At 34.5% G+C, this 27194-nt stretch overlaps 1 protein-coding gene and 2 long non-coding RNA genes across 9 annotated transcripts; 2 read left to right on the forward strand and 1 right to left on the reverse strand.

Annotated features, from left to right (window-relative positions):
• Positions 1 to 376: 376 nt before the first annotated feature.
• LOC18107040 (mitochondrial uncoupling protein 5) lies at positions 377 to 27194 on the reverse strand. Of its 7 annotated transcripts, none has more exons than XM_052448690.1 (3): positions 26602 to 27194; positions 22511 to 22897; positions 12391 to 12828 (listed from the first exon to the last, which is right to left on the reverse strand). In XM_052448690.1, exons 1-3 carry the CDS (start codon positions 27020 to 27022, stop codon positions 12668 to 12670), a joined length of 969 nt encoding a protein of 322 aa, XP_052304650.1. In that variant the 5' UTR covers positions 27023 to 27194; the 3' UTR covers positions 12391 to 12667. The 7 variants fall into 7 exon arrangements, with proteins under 7 accessions (XP_052304652.1, XP_052304649.1, XP_052304648.1 ...); XM_052448687.1 differs by lacking the exon at positions 12391 to 12828 and adding an exon at positions 17487 to 17733 and having other exon boundaries at positions 22441 to 22897; positions 26602 to 27193; XM_052448692.1 differs by lacking the exons at positions 12391 to 12828; positions 22511 to 22897 and adding an exon at positions 377 to 1416 and having other exon boundaries at positions 26923 to 27194.
• LOC127904523 (uncharacterized) lies at positions 17589 to 23773 on the forward strand. The gene is made up of 2 exons (XR_008057803.1): positions 17589 to 17733; positions 22441 to 23773. It is a non-coding gene; the product is annotated as an uncharacterized LOC127904523 (long non-coding RNA).
• LOC127904524 (uncharacterized) lies at positions 17740 to 22402 on the forward strand. Its single transcript, XR_008057804.1, has 2 exons — positions 17740 to 17938; positions 22332 to 22402. It is a non-coding gene; the product is annotated as an uncharacterized LOC127904524 (long non-coding RNA).

Consider the following 27194-nt stretch of genomic DNA (forward strand, 5'->3'; position numbering starts at 1 on the left):
CTCCCCACCTCCTGGAAACTAGACCTTGTCATTTGTTTGTTCCTGGCTTAGTTCAACTACTTCAGCATTGTTGGTTCCCATCTTTCTACAGTTATGACTGCCAGTTTTCACTAATAAATGAAAGTATCAATTGCTTACTAGTTCTTAATTAAGTTCCTTTCGAAGTCTCATAGATTTGAACAATGATGAATCATCATGAGTGTTTGGTAGTGGAGAGCATGAGACAATCACTCTAGCATCAGAATGAGGAAAGGTTAAATTATCTTTCGGAACAATCAACAAGACATGAGTAAGGAAAAAAAAAAAATCTTATACAAGGTACTGTACAGATTGACAAGCTTGCAGGTAGATCCTTTAATTTCTAGCTCCATCAAGCTTGAGTTTTAATCATAATTTCTTATCATCATATCATATGAACCATGATGAATAGTTTTACACAGAGACTCCGTATTATACAACTGATTAAAAAAAATCAATAAATATCCATCCTTGTTCTTGTTCTCAGTGCCTTAAATTTCAATTAATCTTTGGCTGTCCTTTACAATAATCAGAAATCTTTAAGTAATTTCCGAACCTGCTCTAGTGTGACAAATAGCACAACAGTAAAAGGTCCTTGTCTTGAAATTGTTGGGATAAAGCCCTTATACAGGGCCATAGGACCCTCTGCCTTGATAGTCTTCATTGCACAATCTAATGCACCCTTATAAGGTGGTTCAACCCCGGGCTCAACCTTCATGTTCATAACTCTAGTCTTTATCACATCAATAGGGTTTGAAGCAACGGAAGCCACAAAACCAGCCAGAAAACTTGCTGCGACATGGGTGCCGATCCCATCACTCATCAAACCCTTCTCCAAGATCATCTCCTTCGCTTGGTCATATGATGCAAGCTGTGATGCAGTCACAATCATCGCACGGTTGACAGTAAGACCCGAACCCCGCCACAGACTAGCGACACCCTCCTGCTTTGACATTTGACTTAAGGCATCGACAACACTCTTGTAATTTCTGCGCTGATCAATCGGGAGACGTCCATCAGCCTGCATACGGACCATCGCTACATCCGCAGGGTTACCAACAGCAGCCCCGACAGCACCGGAGATTAGTCCAGCCACGATCTTACGTACAAGTGGCATGGTATTAGTATCTGGATCCGTCCATTTATGTTTGAGGACATCATAAAGGCCCATACGGGTGGTGGAGTATAAGGTTTGGCGGAGGATGGTAGCGGAGACACCAGAGAAAAGGGCGGCAGCACCCTCGGATTGGATGATACGGACACCAATGGAAAGGGGTCCCACACGGGGTGGAGGAGGGAGTTCTAAGGTGGTTGGTAAGGAGATGTTGGCCGTAGAGCTCAACGTAAAAGCAGGGCGATAGGATTGCACGGAGGATAGATTTGGGATGTGGGATTCACCTTGAAGTTGCATACGGACCTTGATTAAATCCAAAGGATGAGTGGAAGCACCGGCAATGATGGAGGCAACACCACCTTCAGCAAAACCTTTCAAACCCATGATATAATTTCTAATGGGACTTTCAAAAGCTGATGATCAAACAAAGAATTGAACGATGTGAATATATATGAGAGAGAGAAGTGAGATGTAGTGGTGTGTTGATGAGTTTATTGCCATCATCCATCCATTTTTATATATAGTGTCGACTGGGAGCAGGGAAAGAACAGAGAAGCTTCCAACCTTCATGGAAGCATGACGCGGCAATCCAACTACACAAGTGTTTTTGCTTGTGCCTCTTTATGGCAGTCTTGGTTTGACCTTGACAATTGAATAATCATATACTATTCAACTCTCTGTCACCAATGGTATTTTATTATTTTTGGCACTTGTTCTTCGGGTTCCTTGAGAAAGACCTGATCAACATGCAATAAATTAACACTCGATGTCTCGATCAATAACCCGTTGATCCTGTCCAAATTTATTCTAAATCTTTAGAATTTCTTTCTCCATATAATTTCAATTTCAAGTTCTATCCAGTACTCTGTTCTTTTTTTTTTTTTAGTTTAACGTGGGTGTCCGGGCTAACTTGCGTGCACCTCGACTAATCCCATGGACCATGAAATTAACGACCATGTAAGCTTTCAGTGACCATCATATGAGCAACCACATGGCTCGAATCTGAGATCACAAAGAAAGCAAATCTCTTGGTCCCAAACTCTTACCATTAGACCACCACCTAGATGGTTCCAATACTCTGTTCTTTTCATTTTTTGTCATTAGTATTCTGTTCTTTCCATTTATAAAACTACATTAAAAAAAAGTTATAGAGGGAAAATCTAGGAAGTTTCAAAGTGTGTGTGTCTATATATATATATATATATATATATATATATATATATATATATACACACATGCGCGCGTACTATATTCCAGAATAAACATGCTAAAATACACTGAAATAAAAATTTATCGTTCTAATAAAAAAATTAAAATACCAACCAGAATAAAATTGACAATCTTACTACAAATTCATATAATATTTATATTAGTCATAGTTACTCAAGTAAATTTTTAGATTTTAAAAATTAAATAAAAAATAAAATAAAATGAAACTCATGATCCAAAAAAATAAAAATGATAGCAGATAACCCCCCTAATTATTACAAAAATCAGGTCCATCATTCATGGTGATAAAAATTACTTGATTATCGATAAAGTAGATCTCATTATTAAAAGAAAAAAAAAACCTAAAATATAACCCACTTTTATTTTGAGTTTTGTCTTTGTGACTATGAATGACATTGTTCATTTTATAGTGCTTCGTGTTTTCTTATATAGTTTTCAAACTTTTTATTTATTTCATATGTTTGTATCAATTTATTTTATAATTCTTTTATTTATTTATTTTCATAGGTCTCTTAGAGTGTTCCCTCTGTTGATTAACAATCAATTTTATAAAAAAGAAATTAATATGCTGTTGGGAAAAAAATGAAAGAGAAAGAAACAAAATTAAAAAAAAAAGATAGACCTTTTGTTTTTACTATTCAAGAGGCATCGAAAACTTTAGCATGGTCCTAAAGTTTTAACTTTTTACATATTCCATCCCTATTATTTGAGGATTTTTTATTTAGGCTGTAAACTTTATTTTATTTGTGTTTTGGTTTTAATATCAAGGGATGAGAGAGAAAATCTTTGAAAAAAAAAGAGATAGAAAATATTATGATGTACGCATTTAGACAAAAAAAAATAATCAATATTGATACCAAAAAGTTTGTCTTAAAAAGTAGAACTCTATAAGAATGGTTTGAAACTTACTTCTTGTTGAAAAAGAGAAGATCCATGCTCAGGATTTTTTTTTTAAAATCCATCTAATATTTTATATTTTTGTACTAATTTTATGGTATTTTGGTGTTAGAAATAAGTTTACTTGGGTTTTTAGAATATATTTTTTAATTGTTTTCTAGTGAAAACAAATTGAAAAATAGGTATTTTAGATCAAAGAATCCAAATCCTGACTTTCTAGTAATTAGAGATGGACTAAATTTGAACCATGACGATGCATCATCCGTTTATTGCGAACCAAGGCGCATCTAAGCTCTGTTTTTGGGCTAGGCATGCAACCCTATCTTCTTAGGCCTAACACTTCATTTTATATTACCCTTTAATTTTTTTTTTCTGGAATCAGATTAATTCACCATGAATAAAAAAATTATATTTAAAATATTATTTATTTTTTATGGTTTTCAAATAAGATTATATCTTTTATAATTATGTTAATAATTACTTTGTTAGTTATTATATATAAAGCTAATATGTAAAATTTTTATATATAAAAAAATATACTTATGAAAATTAATTGAAGATAAAGTATCTATTTTGTTTCTTTTTATTGTAATTAATATATTATTTAAGATTGCATTTACTTTTAATATGTAATAGGATTAGTGGTAAGTGATAACTTAAAACCATGTGGCCACATCGCAACCGCAAGAGACTCAAAGTTTTGGTTTGAAAATTAATTGAAAAAAAGTAGGATGCTAATTAATTAGTTAATTACAAAACCACATTGAAAGTTCTCATTGAATAAGGTTCCGTGTTTTTCATAAAATGATTTACATGTAAAATATTTTTGAATATTTAGCTTGAAAAATATTTTTACATTTTCACCGGTAATAATAAAGAAGGAGGTGATTGTGGTAGTGACATAGTGATAATAGTGATGACATTGCAATAGTGGTGGAGAAAATGATCATTACCACATATTCTAAATGGTGTGGGGGAATCACTGTTTCCCTACACACAAAGCACTGTGGATTACAACAGTAATCCACAGTGGTTTTTTTTTTTTTTGCTAACTTTTCTCTTTCTCTTTTATTTTCTTTTTATTTTCTTTTTATTTTCCTTTTTTTTTCAATTTTTTTTTCAAAATTACTTTTTTTTTCAACTTTCCTATTTTTTATTTTTTTTCATTTATTTTTTATTTTGTTTTTTCCAAAATTATTTTTTTTATTTTACTTTTTAAATATTGACTTGGTTAAAATTTTTGTTTTGTAATTTTTTTCTTTAAAATACTGTGGATTGCTGCGATGTTTTTCCACATAATTTTTCTATTTTATTTCTTTATTTTTCAAAATTATATTTGTCGATTTTTTTTTAATATGGAGCTGATTGAGAATTTAGTTTTGTAATTTTTTTTCTTTTAAACATCGTTGATTGCTACAATGTTTCTCTGCATGGTTTTTTTTATAATTTTCTCCGAAATTATCTTTTTTTATTTTATTTTTTAATATTGAGCTGGTTAAAAATTACAGTCACAATATGTGAGGAAAACACTGTAACTTTCCTCGAAAATTACTGTTGATTGCTACAGTGTTTTTTCCCACATGGTTTTTTTCTGTTTTTGTTATGTTTTTCCCTAAAATTATCTTTGTCAATTTTATTTTTTTAATATTAAGCTGGTTAAGAATTGCAATTACAAGTAAATACAAGTTTTTCCTCACAAAACACTATGGATTGATACAGGTTTTTCTCACATGGTTTTTTTCCAGTTTCTTTTGTGTTTTCTTTTTTTGTAATATTTTTTTCCAAAATTATCTTTGTCGATTTTTTTTTTAATATTGAGTTGGTTAAAATTTAACTTTGTAATAAAGCTTAATCATGTGGGGAAAGTATTGTAGCTTTGCTCATAGAACATTGTGGATTGCTATAGTGTCTCTCCGCATAGTTTTTTTTTGTTATAATTTTTTTCAAATTATCTTTTTCAATTTTATTTTTTTAATATTGAGTTGTTTGTGAATTACAATTACAAGTCATTACAAATAAGACTAAATCATGTGGGGAAGCACTGTAGCTTTTATCACAAAACACTGTGAATTGCTACAATGTTTCCAACATGATTGTTTTTCCTTTTTTTGGTGTTTGTTTTGTTAGTTTTTTTCCTGAAATTGTCTCTGTTGTTGTTTTTTTTTTTTTTTTAATATTGAGCTGATTAAGAATTTAGCTTTGTAATTTTTTTTCTTTAAAACACTGTGAATTGTTGCAGTGTTTTTCCATGTGATTTTTTTATGATTTTTTCCAAAATTATCTTTGTCGATTTTTTTTGAATATTGAGTTGGTTAAGAATTATAATTACAATAAAGCTAAATCATATGAGGAAAACGTTGTAGTTTTTCTCATAAAACACTGTGGATTGCTACAATATTTCTCTAAATGATTTTTTATTTTATTTTATTGGAAAAAGTGCTATAGTTTTCCTCACAAAACATTGTCAATTGCTGCAACGTTTTTTCTCATGGGTTTTTTTCCTTCCAAAAGTATCTTTGTTAGTTTTTTTTTTAATATTAAGTTGGTAGAGAATTTAGCTTTGTAATTTTTTTTGCTTTTTATTAACTGAAAAGCTAAATCATGTGGCGAAAGCACTGTATTTTTCCTCACAAAACACTGTAGATTGCTACAAATTATTTTGTTCAGTCTTTAAGTTTTTGATCACCAACACAACTTTTTTTTCCGTCATGAAATATTTGCTCCATCATACCTTTAATTTCTATTACTTATCTAGCGTTGGTTCACAATTATAACACTATCAAATACATTTGTTTTATAAGCCCGCGGCAGCGCGCGGACATGTCATCTCGTGTGATAGTAAAGAAGGAGATGGTTGTGGCGTGGCAATGATAATAAAAGAGATGGTCGTGAGATGATAATAAAAAAGAAGGTGGTGGTGAGGTGGTCGTCATGATAGTGATGAAGTGACGATGACGGTGATTCTGGTAAGGTGATCGTGGTGGTGGCGAGATAATAATGGTGGTGGTGAATGAGGAGCTAGTTGTAGTGGTGGTTAAGGAGGAAGTGGTGATGAGGTGATTGTGGTGGATGTGAGATGACGATAGTGGTAAAAAAGGTGGTCGAGGTGGTGATGGTGGAGGAGTCGGTGGTGATGGTGAGATGAAAGTAATGGTTGAAATAGTTAGATAATATTGTAAATTGATTATTATTCTTAAAATATTTTACGGAATTTCATGAAATAAAAATTTGTAAACTATTTTGCGGAATTTCATGAGCTGAAAATATTTTTCAGTAAATAAACTAAGTTTGAAGGTTAACTATAAAATATTTTATACTGATTAATTTTCTTGTAAATTATTTTATGTAAAACAAACATAAAAAAAATTTAATTTTTTTTAATGATAAACAAAGAGACACTAAATGTGAATTGCAATTGTGATAGACAAACTTCTACTTGGCTGTAGAATCACCCCACCAATATTGTGCGCTTTGGCATATCGATTCACGTGCAGCAAAGATATAATGCAACATCATTGTTCAAACCATGGTGGTTGAGTTTTTCAAGCTCATGCTGCTAATCAGAACTTGCTGTAGAAGGGAGTTTGGTCCACCAAAATGGCTGATGAGAGGCTCAAACCATGAAGATCATATGGCATCTTGGCATATCGCGTCTGCATTGGAGGGTGAAAACGAATGATTGAACTTGCTGGGACATCATTTTTGGCAAGCTGTACAATGGGCCTAAGATCTAATTATGATCCCATTTGGGATTATCATATATCTCTCTTTACATCCTAAGCTATGATGAACTTCATTCATGCTAGCATCTTCGAGTGCCATGTGTTACTGTTATGGCCCAACCTGGAGCTTAGTTTTCAAGTCCTAGCACCCTCAATTCGAAAGCTGTTGAGGCTCGATTTTGCTCCAATGGATGCTAGGGCCTGTTGTGCCTGCCAAAGTCCAGGACCCGGAGGCTTAAGAAGAGGGGGCTGGTTTTCAAAGCAGGGAGAACTATAAGAAAACACAGAATAGAAATCTGGACAGCTGAATACAAAGATTAGGAAGAGAAAAACAAGAAGGATTTTCATCCTCAAGTATCATCTCTTAATCAGACTAGCTTACTGTAATTTTTAGTACATTTCACCACTGATCATCCAATTATGTTCAACCACACACTCTAATTAAACAAATAATGAAGGGGGAAAAATTATATTGCTTCCAACATGTAATCAGAGTTGAACAAACAAATCAATGAATATACAAGCTTGAGAGCTTGTTCTACTGCCTTCCTTCAGTTTAGATACATCTTAATCTATCTTCATCGTCATAATAATTGATCAGAAATCTTTAAGTAATTTCCGAACCTGCTCTAGTGTGACAAATAGCACAACAGTAAAAGGTCCTTGTCTTGAAATTGTTGGGATAAAGCCCTTATACAGGGCCATAGGACCCTCTGCCTTGATAGTCTTCATTGCACAATCTAATGCACCCTTATAAGGTGGTTCAACCCCGGGCTCAACCTTCATGTTCATAACTCTAGTCTTTATCACATCAATAGGGTTTGAAGCAACGGAAGCCACAAAACCAGCCAGAAAACTTGCTGCGACATGGGTGCCGATCCCATCACTCATCAAACCCTTCTCCAAGATCATCTCCTTCGCTTGGTCATATGATGCAAGCTGTGATGCAGTCACAATCATCGCACGGTTGACAGTAAGACCCGAACCCCGCCACAGACTAGCGACACCCTCCTGCTTTGACATTTGACTTAAGGCATCGACAACACTCTTGTAATTTCTGCGCTGATCAATCGGGAGACGTCCATCAGCCTGCATACGGACCATCGCTACATCAGCAGGGTTACCAACAGCAGCCCCGACAGCACCGGAGATTAGTCCAGCCACGATCTTACGTACAAGTGGCATGGTATTAGTATCTGGATCCGTCCATTTATGTTTGAGGACATCATAAAGGCCCATACGGGTGGTGGAGTATAAGGTTTGGCGGAGGATGGTAGCGGAGACACCAGAGAAAAGGGCGGCAGCACCCTCGGATTGGATGATACGGACACCAATGGAAAGGGGTCCCACACGGGGTGGAGGAGGGAGTTCTAAGGTGGCTGGTAAGGAGATGTTGGCCGTAGAGCTCAACGTAAAAGCAGGGCGATAGGATTGCACGGAGGATAGATTTGGGATTTGGGATTCACCTTGAAGTTGCATACGGACCTTGATTAAATCCAAAGGATGAGTGGAAGCACCGGCAATGATGGAGGCAACACCACCTTCAGCAAAACCTTTCAAACCCATGATATAGTTTCTAATGGGACTTTCAAAAGCTGATGATCAAACAAAGAATTGAACGATGTGAATATATATGAGAGAGAGAAGTGAGATGTAGTGGTGTGTTGATGAGTTTATTGCCATCATCCATCCATTTTTATATATAGTGTCGACTGGGAGCAGGGAAAGAACAGAGAAGCTTCCAACCTTCATGGAAGCATGACGCGGCAATCCAACTACACAAGTGTTTTTGCTTGTGCCTCTTTATGGCAGTCTTGGTTTGACCTTGACAATTGAATAATCATATACTATTCAACTTCTCTGTCACCGATGGTATTTTATTATTTTTGGCACTTGTTCTTCGGGTTCCTTGAGAAAGACCTGATCAACATGCAATAAATTAACACTCGATGTCTCGATCAATAACCCGTTGATCCTGTCCAAATTTATTCTAAATCTTTAGAATTTCTTTCTCCATATAATTTCAATTTCAAGTTCTCTCCAGTACTCTGTTCTTTCCATCTTGTGTTCTGTGTCATCAGTACTCTGTTCTTTCCATTTATAAAACTACATTAAAAAAATGTTATAGAGGGAAAATCTCTCTCTCTCTCTCTCTCTCTCTCTCTCTCTCTCTCTCTCTCTCTCTCTCTCTATATATATATATATATATATATATATATATATATATATATGCACGTGTACTAGATTCCAGAATAAACATGCTAAAATACACTAAAATAAAAATTTATTGTTCTAATAATAAAAAAAAATACTAACAAGAATAAAATTGACAATCTTACTATAAATTCATATAATATTAGTTACTCAAGTAAATTTTTAGTTTTTAGAAAAAAAATAAAATATAAAATGAAATGAAACCCATGATCTTAAAAAAAATAAAAAATGATAGCAGATAACCCCTCTAATTATTAAAAAAATCATGTTCATTATTCATGTTGATAAAAATTACTTGATTATCAATAAAGTAGATCTCATTATTAAAAGAAAAGAAAAAACCTAAAATATAACCTATTTTTATTTTGAGTTTTGTCTTTGTAACTATGAATGACATTGTTCATCTTATAGTGCTTCGTGTTTTCTTAGATAGTTTTCAAACTTTTTATTTATTTCATATGTTTGTATCAATTTATTTTACAATTCTTTTATTTATTTATTTTCATAGGTCTCTTAGAGTGTTCCCTATGTTAATTAACAATCAATTTATAAAAAATAAATTAATATGTTGTTGAGAAAAAAATAAAAATAAAAGAAACAAAATTAAGAAAAATAAAAAAGATAGACGTTTTGTATTTACTATTCAAGAGGCATGATCGAAAACTTTAGCATTGTACTAAAGTTTTAACTTATCCCTATTATTTAAGGATTTTTTATTTAGATTATAAACTTTATTTTATTTATGTTTTGGTTCTTATATCAAGGGAGAAGAGAAAAAATCATTGAAGAGGTGAAAGAAAATATTATGTTGTCTATATTCAGAAAATAAAAAAAATCGATCTTGATATCAATAAGTTTGTTTTAAAATGTAGAGCTCCATAAAAATAGTTTGAAACTTACATCTTGTTGAAAAAAAGGAGATCCATGCAATTGGTCTAATTTTTTTTTTTATTTTGTACTGATTTTATGGTATTTTGGGATTAGAAATAAGTTTATTGGTTTTTAGAATATCTTTTTTAACTGTTTTTTAGTGAAAATAAATTGAAAAATAGGTATTTTGGATCAAAGAACCCAAATCCTGACTTTCTAGTAATTAGAGATGGACTAAATTTGAACCATGACGATGCATCATCCGTTTATTGCAGACCAAGGCGCATCTGCTAGGCGTGCAACCCAATCTTCTCAGGCCCAACGCTTCGTTTTATATTATCCTTCAATTTTTTTTCTTGAATCAAATTAATTCACTATGAATAAAAAAATTATATTTCAAATATTATCTATTTTTTATGGTTTTGCAAATAAGATTATATTTTTTATAATTATGTTAATAATTACTTTGTTAGTTATTATATATAAAGCTAATATGTAAAATTTATATATAAAAAAATATGCTTATGAAAATTAATTGAAGATAAAGTATCTATTTTGTTTCTTTTTATTGTAATTAATATATTACTTAAGATTGCATTTACTTTTAATATGTAATAGGATTAGTGGTAAGTGATAACTTAAAACCACGTGGCCACATCGCAACCGGAAGAGACTCAAAGTCTTGGTTTGAAAATTAATTGAAAAAAAGTAGGACGCTAATTAATTAGTTAATTTCAAGACCACATTGAAAGTTCTCATTGAATAAGGTTCCGTTAGTATATTTTACATGTAAAATGTTTTTCATAAAATGATTTACATGTAAAATATTTTTAAATATTTAGCTTAAAAAATATTTTTATATAAAATATTTTACATGTAAATATTTTTCATCGGTAACAATGGAGGAGGAGGTGATTGTGGTAATGACATGGTGACAATAGTTATGACATTGCAATAGTGGTGGAGAAAATGATCATGTGACGGTAGAGAAGGAGATGGTTGTGGCGTGACAATGATAATAAAAGAGATGGTCGTGAGATGGTAATGAAAAAAAAGATGGTGGTGAGGTGGTCATGGTAGTGATGAAGTGACGGTGACAGTGGTTGTGGCGTGACAATGATAATAAAAGAGATGGTCGTGAGATGGTATTGAAAAAAAAGATGGTGGTGAGGTGGTCATGGTAGTGATGAAGTGACGATGACAGTGGTGGTAAGGTGATCGTGGTGGTGGTGAGATAATAGTGGCGGTAGTGGAGGAGGAGTTAGCTGTAGTGGTTGTTGAGGAGGAAGTGGTGATGAGGTGATTGTGGTAGCAGTGAGATGACGGTAGTGGTAGAAGAGATGGTCGAGGTGGTGATGGTGGAGGAGACAGTGGTGATGATGAGATGAAAGTGGTGATGGTGAGATGAAAGTGGTGGTTGAAAGAGTTATATGATATTGTAAATTGGTTATTATTCTTGAAATATTTTACGGAATTTCATGAAATAAAAATTTGTAAACTATTTTGCGCAATTTCATGAGCTAAAAATATTTTTTAGCAAATGAACTAAGTTTGAAGGTTAACTATAAAATATTTTATACCGATTAATTTTCTTGTAAAATATTTTATGTGAAACAAACAGAAAAAAAATTTTAATTTAATTTTTGTTTTTATGATAAACAAAGAGACACTAAATAAGTAAATATGAATTGCAATTGTGATAGACAAACTTTTACTTGGCTGTAGAATTAATCACCCCACCAATATTGTGCGCTATGGCATATCGATTCACGTGCAGCAAAGATATAATGCAACATCATTGTTCAAACCATGGTGGTTGAGTTTTTCAAGCTCATGCTAATGAGAACTTGCTGTAGAAGGGAGTTTGGTCCACCAAAATGGCTGATGAGAGGCTCAAACCATGAAGATCGTATGGCATCTGGGCGTATCACGTATGCATTGGAGGGTGAAAACGAATGATTGAACTTGCTGGGACATCATTTTTGGCAAGCTGTACAATGGGCCTAAGATCTGATTATGATCCCATATGGGATTATGATCATATATCTCTCTCTTCACATCCTAAGATATGATGAACTTCATTCATGCTAGCATCTTGGAGTGCCATGTGTTACTGTTATGGCCCAACCTGGAGCTTAGTTTTCAAGTCCTAGCACCCTCAATTCGAAAGCTGTTGAGGCTCGATTTTGCTCCAATGGATGCTAGGGCCTGTTGTGCCTGCCAAAGTCCGGGACCCAGGAGGCTTAAGAAGAGGGGACTGGTTTTCAAAGCAGGGAGAACTATAAGAAACCACAGAATAGAAATCTGGACAGCTGAATACAAAGATTAGGAAGAGAAAAACAAGAAGGATTTTCATCCTCAAGTATCATCTCTTAATCAGACTAGCTTACTGTAATTTTTAGTACATTTCACCACTGATCATCCATTTATGTTCAACCACACACTCTTAAACAAATAATGAAGGGGGAAAAATTATATTGCTTCCAACATGTAATCAGAGTTGAACAAACAAATCAATAAATATACAAGCTTGAGAGCTTGTTCTACTGCCTTCCTTCAGTTTAGATACATCTTAATCTATCTTCATCTTCATAATAATTGATCAGAAATCTTTGAGTAATTTCCGAACTTGCTCTAATGTCACAAATAGCACAACAGTGAAAGGTCCTTGCCTTGAAATTGTAGGGATAAAGCCCTTATACAGGGCCATAGGACCCTCTGCCTTGACAGTCTTCAGTGCACAATCTAATGCACCCTTATAAGGTGGCTCAACCCCGGGCTCAACCTTCATGTTCATAACTCTAGTCTTGATCACATCAATAGGGTTTGAAGCAACGGAAGCCACAAAACCAGCCAGAAAACTTGCTGCAACATGGGTGCCGATCCCATCACTCATCAAACCCTTCTCCAAGATCATCTCCTTGGCTTGATCATATGATGCAAGCTGTGATGCCGTCACAATCATTGCACGGTTGACTGTAAGACGCGAACCCCGCCACAGGCTAGCGACACCCTCCTGCTTTGACATTTGACTTAAGGCATCAACAACACTCTTGTAGTTTCTACGCTGTTCAATTGGGAGACGTCCATCGGCCTGCATACGGACCATCGCTACATCAGCAGGGTTACCAACAGCAGCCCCGACAGCACCGGAGATTAGTCCAGCCACGATCTTACGTACAAGTGGCATGGATTAGTATCTGGATCCGTCCATTTATGTTTGAGGACATCATAAAGGCCCATACGGGTGGTGGAGTATAAGGTTTGGCGGAGGATGGTAGCGGAGACACCAGAGAAAAGGGCGGCAGCACCCTCGGATTGGATGATACGGACACCAATGGAAAGGGGTCCTACACGGGGTGGAGGAGGGAGTTCTAAGGTGGGTGGTAAGGAGATGTTGGCCGTAGAGCTCAATGTAAAAGCAGGGCGATAGGATTGCACGGAGGATAGATTTGGGATGTGGGATTCACCTTGAAGTTGCATACGGACCTTGATTAAATCCAAAGGATGAGTGGAAGCACCGGCAATGATGGAGGCAACACCACCTTCAGCAAAACCTTTCAAACCCATGATGTAGTTTCTAATGGGACTTTCAAAAGCTGATGATCAAACAAAGAATTGAACGATGTGAATATATATGAGAGAGAGAAGTGAGATGTAGTGGTGTGTTGATGAGTTTATTGCCATCATCCATCCATTTTTATATATAGTGTCGACTGGGAGCAGGGAAAGAACAGAGAAGCTTCCAACCTTCATGGAAGCATGACGCGGCAATCCAACTACACAAGTGTTTTTGCTTGTGCCTCTTTATGGCAGTCTTGGTTTGACCTTGACAATTGAATAATCATATACTATTCAACTCTCTGTCACCAGTGGTATTTTATTATTTTTGGCACTTGTTCTTCGGGTTCCTTGAGAAAGACCTGATCAACATGCAATAAATTAACACTCGATGTCTCGATCAATAACCCGTTGATCCTGTCCAAATTTATTCTAAATCTTTAGAATTTCTTTCTCCATGTAATTTCAATTTCAAGTTCTCTCCAGTGCTCTGTTCTTTCCATCTTGTGTTCTGTGTCATCAGTACTCTGTTCTTTCCATTTATAAAACTACATTAAAAAAATGTTATAGAGGGAAAATCTCTCTCTCTCTCTCTCTCTCTCTCTCTCTCTCTATACATACATATATATATATATATATATATATATATATATATATATATATATATATATGCACGTGTACTAGATTCCAGAATAAACATGTTAAAATACACTAAAATAAAAATTTATTGTTCTAATAAAAAAAATAAAATACTAACAAGAATAAAATTGACAATCTTACTACAAATTCATATAATATTAGTTACTCAAGTAAATTTTTAGTTTTTAGAAAAAAAAATAAAAAATAAAATGAAATGAAACCCATGATCTTAAAAAAAATAAAAAATGATAGCAGATAACCCTCCTAATTATTAAAAAAATCAGGTTCATCATTCATGTTGATAAAAATTACTTGATTATCGATAAAGTAGATCTCGTTATTAAAAGAAAAGGAAAAACCTAAAATATAACTTACTTTTATTTTGAGTTTTGTCTTTGTGACTATGAATGACATTGTTCATTTTATAGTGCTTCGTGTTTTCTTATATAGTTTTCAAACTTTTTATTTATTTCATATGTTTGTATCAATTTATTTTATAATTCTTTTATTTATTTATTTTCATAGGTCTCTTAGAGTGTTCCCTATGTTAATTAACAATCAATTTTATAAAAAATAAATTAATATGTTGTTGGGAAAAAAATAAAAATAAAACAAACAAAATTAAGAAAAATAAAAAAGATAGACGTTTTGTATTTACTATTCAAGAGGCATGATCGAAAACTTTAGCATTGTACTAAAGTTTTAACTTATCCCTATTATTTAGATTATAAACTTTATTTTATTTATGTTTTGGTTCTTATATAGAGGGAGAAGAGAAAAAATCATTGAAGAGGTGAAAGAAAATATTATGTTGTCTATATTCAGAAAATAAAAAAAATCGATCTTGATATCAATAAGTTTGTCTTAAAACATAGAGCTCCATAAAAATAGTTTGAAACTTACTTCTTGTTGAAAAAAAGGAGATCCATGCTTCGAAAAGCTTTTTTAAATTGGTCTATTTGTTTTTTATTTTGTACTGATTTTATGGTACTTTGGGATTAGAAATAAGTTTATCGGTTTTTAGAATATCTTTTTTAACTGTTTTTTAGTGAAAATAAATTGAAAAATAGGTATTTTGGATCAAAGAACCCAAATCCTGACTTTCTAGTAATTAGAGATGGACTAAATTTGAACCATGACGATGCATCATCCGTTTATTGCAGACCAAGGCGCATCTGCTAGGCGTGCAACCCAATCTTCTCAGGCCCAACGCTTCGTTTTATATTATCCTTCAATTTTTTTTCTTGAATCAAATTAATTCACTATGAATAAAAAAATTATATTTCAAATATTATCTATTTTTTATGGTTTTGAAATAAGATTATATTTTTTATAATTATGTTAATAATTACTTTGTTAGTTATTATATATAAAGCTAATATGTAAAATTTATATATAAAAAAATATGCTTATGAAAATTAATTGAAGATAAAGTATCTATTTTGTTTCTTTTTATTGTAATTAATATATTACTTAAGATTGCATTTACTTTTAATATGTAATAGGATTAGTGGTAAGTGATAACTTAAAACCACGTGGTCACATCGCAACCGCAAAAGACTCAAAGTCTTGGTTTGAAAATTAATTGAAAAAAAGTAGGACGCTAATTAATTAGTTAATTTCAAGACCACATTGAAAGTTCTGATTGAATAAGGTTCCGTTAGTATATTTTACATGTAAAATGTTTTTCATAAAATGATTTACATGTAAAATATTTTTAAATATTTAGCTTAAAAAATATTTTTATATAAAATATTTTACATGTAAATATTTTTCATCTGTAACAATGGAGGAGGAGGTGATTGTGGTAGTGACATGGTGACAATAGTTATGACATTGCAATAGTGGTGGAGAAAATGATCATGTGACGGTAGAGAAGGAGATGGTTGTGGCGTGACAATGATAATAAAAGAGATGGTCGTGAGATGGTAATGAAAAAAAAAGGTGGTGGTGAGGTGGTCATGGTAGTGATGAAGTGACGGTGACAGTGGTTGTGGTAAGGTGATCGTGGTGGTGGTGAGATAATAGTAGCGGTAGTGGAGGAGGAGTTAGCTGTAGTGGTTGTTGAGGAGGAAGTGGTGATGAGGTTATTGTGGTAGCAGTGAGATGACGGTAGTGGTAGAAGAGATGGTCGAGGTGGTGATGGTGGAGGAGACAGTGGTGATGATGAGATGAAAGTGGTGATGGTGAGATGAAAGTGATGGTTGAAATAGTTATATGATATTGTAAATTGGTTATTATTCTTGAAATATTTTAAGGAATTTCATGAAATAAAAATTTGTAAACTATTTTGCGGAATTTCATGAGCTAAAAATATTTTTTAGCAAATGAACTAAGTTTGAAGGTTAACTATAAAATATTTTATACCGATTAATTTTCTTATAAAATATTTTACGTGAAACAAATAGAAAGAAAATTTTAATTTTAATTTTTTTTTTATGATAAACAAAGAGACACTAAATATGAATTGCAATTGTGATAGACAAACTTTTACTTGGCTGTAGAATTAATCACCCCACCAATATTGTGCGCTTTGGCATATCGATTCACGTGCAGCAAAGATATAATGCAACATCATTGTTCAAACCATGGTGGTTGAGTTTTTCAAGCTCATGCTAATGAGAACTTGCTGTAGAAGGGAGTTTGGTCCACCAAAATGGCTGATGAGAGGCTCAAACCATGAAGATCGTATGGCATCTGGGCGTATCACGTATGCATTGGAGGGTGAAAACGAATGATCGAACTTGCTGGGACATCATTTTTGGCAAGCTGTGCAATGGGCCTAAGATCTAATTATGATCCCATTTGGGATTATCGTATATCTCTCTCTTCAAATCCTAAGATATGATGAACTTCATTCATGCTAGCATCTTGGAGTGCCATATGTTACTGTTATGGCCCAACCTGGAGCTTAGTTTTCAAGTCCTAGCACCCTCAATTCGAAAGCTGTTGAGGCTCGATTTTGCTCCAATGGATGCTAGGGCCTGTTGTGCCTGCCAAAGTCCAGGACCCGGAGGCTTAAGAAGAGGGGGCTGGTTTTCGAAGCAGGGAGAACTATAAGAAACCACAGAATAGAAATCTGGACAGCTGAATACAAAGATTAGGAAGAGGCAAATAAGAAGGATTTTCATACTCAAGTATCATCTCTTAATCAGACTAGCTTACTGTAATTTTTAGTACATTTCACCACTGATCATCCATTTATGTTCAACCACACGCTCTTAAACAAATAATGAAGGGGGAAAAATTATATTGCTTCCAACATGTAATCAGAGTTGAACAAACAAATCAATAAATATACAAGCTTGAGAGCTTGTTCTACTGCCTTCCTTCAGTTTAGATACATCTTAATCTATCTTCATCGTCATAATAATTGATCAGAAATCTTTGAGTAATTTCCGAACTTGCTCTAATGTCACAAATAGCACAACAGTGAAAGGTCCTTGCCTTGAAATTGTAGGGATAAATGTTAGTTATTAAACTTATTTATCAAGATTAGTATTGAAGAGTTGCATCTATTAGTATTAAAGAGTCATAACTATTAGTATTGAAGAGTTGCATCTATTAGTATTAAAGAGTCATAACTATTAGTATTGAAGAGTTACATGTATTAGTATTGAAGAGTCACAACTATTAATGTCTATATATTGTATGAATCTCATAATGAAAAAGTGTGAGAGTACCATTTTCATATGTATTGTATTCTACCAAATTAGAGAGTGTGCAACCTAAATCCTTTTCAATTCTATTCTCTATTTCTGCCAAATTTCCAACAAAATTGGTATCAGAGCCCGAGAGACAACATGACTTCCAACAACAACTATTCCCAATTTCATATGCCCCGCCTTACCAAACAAAACTATGATTTATGGTGCATCCAATACAAAGCACTACTTAGATCACAAGAGTTATGGGAGCTGGTTGAAGATGGTTATACTGAACCAAGAGAAGACGCTGTGATGAGCAATGCAGAGAGACAAGCACTGAGAGAATCAAGAAAGAAAGACAACAAGGCGTTATTCACAATTTATCAAGGGCTTGATGAAGCAACCCTTGAGATGGTGGCACCAGCAAAGACATCAAAGGAAGCATGAGAAATGCTAAGTAAAACTTATAGTGGAGTTGAAAAAACAAAAAGAGTTCGGCTACAATCTCAGAGAGGAGATTTTGAGAAGCTGAACAAAGAAGGCAATGAGACAATCTCAAATTACTTTACAAAAGTAATCACTTTGGTTCACCAGATGAGAAGGAATGGTGAAAATATTGATGATGTTCGTGTGATGGAGAAAATTTTGAGATCACTGGATTCAAAGTTTGACCATGTGGTTGTAGCAATTGAAGAATCAAAAGATTTAGAAGAATTGACAGTAGAAGAGTTAATGGGATCACTGCAAGCCCATGAGCAGAAAATTGACAGAAGAGGAGAAGGAAGAACACTTGAACATGCTTTGCAGACACAGCTAACTTTGAAGAATTCAAATGAATCCAACAGAGGAGCATTCCAGAGAGGCAGATTTTTGCATAGAAGAGGAAGAGGAGGAAGATCATATAGAAATCAAGAATTTCATGGTGCACGAAATCAGAATTTCAATGGCAGAGGCAGAGGCAGATTCAGAGGAAGAAGTCGTGGAGGATACTCAAACTGGAGACATAACAATGCAGGTGTGCAATGTTATAATTGCAAGGAATATGGTCATTTCGCCTCTGACTGTTCACAATACAGATTTGAAGACAAAGTTGTTAATTTTGCTGAGAAGGTAAGTGATTCAGAAGAACCTGCACTGCTGCTGGCATGTGGAAAATTTGATGATAGCAGATCTAGTACCTGGTATCTAGACACAGGAGCATCAAATCATATGTGTGGCATGAAGGAAGCATTTGCAGATATTGATGAGAGTTACAAAGGAAAAATCACTTTTGGAGATCTTTCTCAGATACCTGTTGAAGGAAGAGGCCGAATTCTTATACAACTCAAGAATGGTGAGCAGAAATTCATAACAGAAGTATTTTACGTTCCAGACATGAAGAGTAACATCTTAAGTCTGGGACAATTTCTGGAGCAAGATTTTGAAGTGCAGATGAAGAATAAGAACTTGAAGATTTTTGATGAAACTGGAGCTTTAATTGCCTCAGTCAAGATGACCAAAAATAGGATGTTTCCTCTTGACTTAAATGTGTGTATGTCAAACTGTTTCAAGGCAGAAAGTTCAAATCTGACGAACTTGTGGCATTTGCGTTATGGACATCTGAATTGTGGATCATTAATGATGATGGAGAAACACAGGATGGTTCTGGGAATACCACAGCTCGAACACACAAACGATTTGTGTGAAGTGTGTGTGATGGGAAAGCAGCACCGAAAATCCTTCCCAAAGAAGAGTTCTAGAGCATCTCAGCCTCTGGAATTAGTGTATTCAGATGTGTGTGGGCCAATTACACCTACAACAATAGGGGGAAACAAGTATTTCCTTACATTCACTGATGATTTTAGTGGAAAAACATGGGTATATGTGTTGAAAGAAAAAAAAGAAGTGCTGAGCAAGTTTAAGGAATTTAAAAATCTAGTAGAAAAGCAAAGTGAATGCAAGCTGAAAAATCTGAGAACTGATAGGGGAGGAGAGTATGTGTCTCATGCTTTTGATTATTATTGTAAAGAGAATGGTATAGCACATCAGCTCACAATGCCACAGACTCCACAACAGAATGGAGTATCGGAGAGGAAAAATAGGACTATTATGAACATGGTTAGATGTATGTTAAAAGAAAAGAATTGTCCTAAAGAGTTTTGGGGAGATGTAGTTGTGTGTGCTGTGTATTTGTTGAACAGATTTACAACAAAGAGGTTGCATATGCTTACACCAGAAGAAGCCTGGAGCATGAAGAAACCGAGAGTTGATCACTTAAGGATTTTTGGCAGCATAGCTTATGCCAAAATTCAAGATGAAAAACGAACCAAGCTTGAAGATAAAAGTCAGAAATGCATACTGCTAGGATATGGAGAAAATTCGTATGGTTACAAATTGTTCAATCCAGTAACAAAAAAGGTGATCATGTCAAGAGATGTGAGATTTGATGAAGAGCAAGAATGGAACTGGAGTACTGAGGAACAGTTGCAGAAATTGGTTGTAGAAGAAGAACAAATGCAGAATGATGAAGAAGAAATCATAATCAATCCAGCCCTATCAACTAGCAGCCCTGCTAGTCCTTCAAGTCCAGCAAGAAAAACAAAGAGCATACAAGAAATCTATGACGCAACAGAGAGAATGAACCTTGATGATGTCAACATGTTGTGTTTGTTTTCAGGAAATGATCCCATAACATTTGAAGAAGCATATCAGGAAGACAAGTGGAAGAAAGCAATGAAGGAGGAGATCAATTCCATTCAGAAGAACAATACATGGGAACTGACAACACTTCCTGAAGGTCACAATGCAATCGGAGTAAAATGGATCTTCAAGACAAAGAAGAATGCTGAAGGAGAAATTGAAAAACATAAAGCCAGATTAGTTGCAAAAGGGTACAAGCAACAATATGGAGTAGATTATGAAGATGTTTTTGCTCCAGTAGCAAGAATTGAAACTGTGAGATTGGTGATTTCATTGGCTGCTCAGAAACAATGGAAGATATTTCAGATGGACGTAAAATCAGCATTCTTGAATGGCAATCTTAAAGAGGAAGTATATGTTGAGCAACCAGCTGGCTTTGTAGTAAAAGGAGAAGAAGAAAAGGTGTGCAGATTGAAGAAAGCCCTTTACGGACTCAAACAAGCACCAAGAGCATGGAACTCAAGAATTGATGGCTATCTTTCTCAGAAGGGGTTTACAAAATGCCCGTATGAACATGCATTATATGTGAAGAAAAACTTGCATGGTAGAATAATGTTTGTTTGTTTATACGTGGATGATATTCTGTTCACAGGGGATGATCCTACAATGATTCAAGATTTCAAGCAATCCATGGTAAAGGAATTTGAGATGACAGACTTAGGTCTTCTAGCATATTTTCTGGGATTAGAAGTGAAGCAATGCAGTAATGGAATTTTCGTTTCTCAAGCCAAGTATGCAACAGAAGTGTTAAAGAAATTTGCTATGGAAGATTGTGATCCAGCAGACAATCCAGTTGAGTATGGAACGAGGTTAACTAAAGAAGGAGAAGGAGATTTAGTTAATCCTACATATTACAAAAGTATTGTGGGGTGTTTGCGTTATCTAACTTGTACCAGACCAGACATTCTGTTTGGAGTTGGTTTAGTTAGCAGATACATGGAGAGACCAAGGAGTTCACATTTGAAGGCAGCAAAGAGGATCCTTCGGTTTATTAAAGGAACATTAAACTATGGATTATGTTATTCATCATCACAGAATTTCCAAATCACAGGTTATAGTGATAGTGATTGGGCAGGAAGCTTGGAAGACAGGAAAAGCACAACTGGATTCATATTTTTCATGGGAGAAACAGCATTCACATGGACATCCAAGAAACAATCTATTGTTGCATTATCCACATGTGAAGCAGAATACATTGCTGCTGCATCATGTGTGTGTCATGCAATATGGCTAAGGAAATTGATGGAAGATCTGCAACAGAAACAGAGTGAAGCCACAAAAATTTTCGTTGATAACAAGTCTGCTATAGCTCTTGCAAAGAATCCAGTGCATCATGAACGTTCAAAGCATATTGATACTCGATTTCATTTTATTAGAGAGCACATAAAAGAAGGCGATGTGGAGTTAGTTCATGTCAACACTCATGAACAGATTGCTGATATCTTTACAAAGCCATTGAAGACTGAAGTTTTTTGTTATCTGCAGAAGAAGCTTGGAATCGTGAAGATTGATGAAACAAGTTTAAGAGGGGTGAATGTTAGTTATTAAACTTATTTATCAAGATTAGTATTGAAGAGTTGCATCTATTAGTATTAAAGAGTCATAACTATTAGTATTGAAGAGTTGCATCTATTAGTATTAAAGAGTCATAACTATTAGTATTGAAGAGTTACATGTATTAGTATTGAAGAGTCACAACTATTAATGTCTATATATTGTATGAATCTCATAATGAAAAAGTGTGAGAGTACCATTTTCATATGTATTGTATTCTACCAAATTAGAGAGTGTGCAACCTAAATCCTTTTCAATTCTATTCTCTATTTCTGCCAAATTTCCAACAATAAAGCCCTTATACAAGGCCATAGGACCCTCTGCCTTGACAGTCTTCAGTGCACAATCTAATGCACCCTTATAAGGTGGCTCAACCCCGGGCTCAACCTTCATGTTCATAACTCTAGTCTTGATCACATCAATAGGGTTTGAAGCAACGGAAGCCACAAAACCAGCCAGAAAACTTGCTGCGACATGGGTGCCGATCCCATCACTCATCAAACCCTTCTCCAAGATCATCTCCTTCGCTTGGTCATATGATGCAAGCTGTGATGCAGTCACAATCATCGCACGGTTGACAGTAAGACCCGAACCCCGCCACAGACTAGCGACACCCTCCTGCTTTGACATTTGACTTAAGGCATCGACAACACTCTTGTAATTTCTGCGCTGATCAATCGGGAGACGTCCATCAGCCTGCATACGGACCATCGCTACATCAGCAGGGTTACCAACAGCAGCCCCGACAGCACCTGAGATTAGTCCAGCCACGATCTTACGTACAAGTGGCATGGTATTAGTATCTGGATCCGTCCATTTATGTTTGAGGACATCATAAAGGCCCATACGGGTGGTGGAGTATAAGGTTTGGCGGAGGATGGTAGCGGAGACACCAGAGAAAAGGGCGGCAGCACCCTCGGATTGGATGATACGGACACCAATGGAAAGGGGTCCCACACGGGGTGGAGGAGGGAGTTCTAAGGTGGCTGGTAAGGAGATGTTGGCCGTAGAGCTCAACGTAAAAGCAGGGCGATAGGATTGCACGGAGGATAGATTTGGGATTTGGGATTCACCTTGAAGTTGCATACGGACCTTGATTAAATCCAAAGGATGAGTGGAAGCACCGGCAATGATGGAGGCAACACCACCTTCAGCAAAACCTTTCAAACCCATGATATAATTTCTAATGGGACTTTCAAAAGCTGATGATCAAACAAAGAATTGAACGATGTGAATATATATGAGAGAGAGAAGTGAGATGTAGTGGGGTGTTGATGAGTTTATTGCCATCATCCATCCATTTTTATATATAGTGTCGACTGGGAGCAGGGAAAGAACAGAGAAGCTTCCAACCTTCATGGAAGCATGACGCGGCAATCCAACTACACAAGTGTTTTTGCTTGTGCCTCTTTATGGCAGTCTTGGTTTGACCTTGACAATTGAATAATCATATACTATTCAACTTCTCTGTCACCGATGGTATTTTATTATTTTTGGCACTTGTTCTTCGGGTTCCTTGAGAAAGACCTGATCAACATGCAATAAATTAACACTCGATGTCTCGATCAATAACCCGTTGATCCTGTCCAAATTTATTCTAAATCTTTAGAATTTCTTTCTCCATATAATTTCAATTTCAAGTTCTATCCAGTACTCTGTTCTTTCAATAAAAATTTATTGTTCTAATAAAAAAAATAAAATACTAACAAGAATAAAATTGACAATATTATACTACAAATTCATATAATATTAGTTACTCAAGTAAATTTTTAGTTTTTAGAAAAAAAATAAAAAATAAAATGAAATGAAACCCATGATCTTAAAAAAAATAAAAAATGATAGCAGATAACCCCCCTAATTATTAAAAAAATCAGGTTCATCATTCATGTTGATAAAAATTACTTGATTATCGATAAAGTAGATCTCATTATTAAAAGAAAAGGAAAAACCTTAAATATAACCTACTTTTATTTTGAGTTTTGTCTTTGTGACTATGAATGACATTGTTCATCTTATAGTGCTTCGTGTTTTCTTATATAGTTTTCAAACTTTTTATTTATTTCATATGTTCGTATCATTTTATTTTATAATTCTTTTATTTATTTATTTTCATAGGTCTCTTAGAGTGTTCCCTATGTTAATTAACAATCAATTTTATAAAAAATAAATTAATATGGTGTTGGGAAAAAAATAATAAAAAAAAGAAACAAAATTAAAAAAAAATAAAAAAAATAGACGTTTTGTATTTACTATTCAAGAGGCATGATCGAAAACTTTAGCATTGTACTAAAGTTTTAACTTTTTCCATATTCGATCCCTATTATTTAATGATTTTTTATTTAGATCATAAACTTTATTTTATTTATATTTTGATTTTTATATCGAGGGAGAAGAGAAAAAATCATTGAAGAGGTGAGAGAAAATATTATGTTGTTGATATTCAGAAAATAAAAAAAATCGATTTTGATATCAATAAGTTTGTCTTAAAAAGTAGAGCTCTATAAAAATAGTTTGGAACTTACTTGTTGAAAAAAAGGAGATCCATGCTTAGAAAAGTTTTTTTAAATTGGTCTAATTTTGTTTTAATTTTTGTACTGATTTTATGGTATTTTGGGATTAGAAATAAGTTTATCGGTTTTTAGAATATCTTTTTTAACTGTTTTTTAGTGAAAATAAATTGAAAAATAGGTATTTTGGATCAAAGAACCCAAATCCTGACTTTCTAGTAATTAGAGATGGACTAAATTTGAACCATGACGATGCATCATCCGTTTATTGCAGACCAATGCGCATCTGCTAGGCGTGCAACCCAATCTTCTCAGGCCCAACGCTTCGTTTTATATTATCCTTCAATTTTTTTTCCTGAATCAAATTAATTCACTATGAATAAAAAAATTATATTTCAAATATTATCTATTTTTTATGGTTTTGAAATAAGATTATATTTTTTATAATTATGTTAATAATTACTTTGTTAGTTATTATATATAAAGCTAATATGTAAAATTTATATATAAAAAAATATGCTTATGAAAATTAATTGAAGATAAAGTATCTATTTTGTTTCTTTTTATTGTAATTAATATATTACTTAAGATTGCATTTACTTTTAATATGTAATAGGATTAGTGGTAAGTGATAACTTAAAACCACGTGGCCACATCGCAACCGCAAGAGACTCAAAGTCTTGGTTTGAAAATTAATTGAAAAAAAGTAGGACGCTAATTAATTAGTTAATTTCAAGACCACATTGAAAGTTCTCATTGAATAAGGTTCCGTTAGTATATTTTACATGTAAAATGTTTTTCATAAAATGATTTACATGTAAAATATTTTTAAATATTTAGCTTAAAAAATATTTTTATATAAAATATTTTACATGTAAATATTTTTCATCTGTAACAATGGAGGAGGAGGTGATTGTGGTAGTGACATGGTGACAATAGTTATGACATTGCAATAGTGGTGGAGAAAATGATCATGTGACGGTAGAGAAGGAGATGGTTGTGGCGTGACAATGATAATAAAAGAGATGGTCGTGAGATGGTAATGAAAAAAAAAGGTGGTGGTGAGGTGGTCATGGTAGTGATGAAGTGACGGTGACAGTGGTTGTGGTAAGGTGATCGTGGTGGTGGTGAGATAATAGTAGCGGTAGTGGAGGAGGAGTTAGCTGTAGTGGTTGTTGAGGAGGAAGTGGTGATGAGGTGATTGTGGTAGCAGTGAGATGACGGTAGTGATATAAGAGATGGTCGAGGTGGTGATGGTGGAGGAGACAGTGGTGATGATGAGATGAAAGTGGTGATGGTGAGATGAAAGTGATGGTTGAAATAGTTATATGATATTGTAAATTGATTATTATTCTTAAAATATTTTACGGAATTTCATGAAATAAAAATTTGTAAATTATTTTGTGGAATTTCATAAACTAAAAATATTTTTCAGCAAATGAACTAAGTTTGAAGGTTAACTATAAAATATTTTATACCGATTAATTTTCTTGTAAAATATTTTATGTGAAACAAATAGAAAAAAAATTTTAATTTAATTTTTGTTTTTATGATAAACAAAGAGACACTAAATAAGTTATCAACCTTCATGTTCATAACTCTAGTCTTGATCACATCAATAGGGTTTGAAGCAACGGAAGCCACAAAACCAGCCAGAAAACTTGCTGCAACATGGGTGCCGATCTCATCACTCATCAAACCCTTCTCCAAGATCATCTCCTTGGCTTGATCATATGATGCAAGCTGTGATGCAGTCACAATCATTGCACGGTTGACAGTAAGACTTGAACCCCGACACAGGCTAGCGACACCCTCTTGCTTTGACATTTGACCTAAGGCATCGACAACACTCTTGTAGTTTCTACGTTGTTCAATTGGGAGACGTCCATCAGCCTGCATACGGACCATCGCTACATCAGCAGGGTTACCAACAGCAGCCCCGACAGCACCGGAGATTAGTCCAGCCATGATCTTACGTACAAGTGGCATGGTATTAGTATCTGGATCCGTCCATTTATGTTTGAGGACATCATAAAGGCCCATACGGGTGGTGGAGTATAAGGTTTGGCGGAGGATGGTAGCGGAGACACCAGAGAAAAGGGCGGCAGCACCCTCGGATTGGATGATACGGACACCAATGGAAAGGGGTCCCACACGGGGTGGAGGAGGGAGTTCTAAGGTGGTCGGTAAGGAGATGTTGGCCGTAGAGCTCAACGCAAAAGCAGTGCGATAGGATTGCACGGAAGATGGATTTGGGACGGGGGATTCACCTTGAAGTTGCATACGGACCTTGATTAAATCTAAAGGGTGAGTGGAAGCACCGGCAATGATGGAGGCAACACCACCCTCAGCAAAACCTTTCAAACCCATGATATAGTTTCTAATGGGACTTTCAAGAGCTGATGATCAAAGAAAGAGTTGAATTAATAATCGAGATTGATGGAGAGGTGAAGAGAGTGAATATACAAGAGAGGAAGGAGAGATAAAAAAAGGTGTGTTGATGAGTGTTAAGACCATAATCCATCCATATTTATACAGAGAC

This window comes from Populus trichocarpa, chromosome 17 (assembly GCF_000002775.5).
Source record: "Populus trichocarpa isolate Nisqually-1 chromosome 17, P.trichocarpa_v4.1, whole genome shotgun sequence".
NCBI classification, from domain to species: Eukaryota; Viridiplantae; Streptophyta; class Magnoliopsida; order Malpighiales; family Salicaceae; genus Populus; species Populus trichocarpa.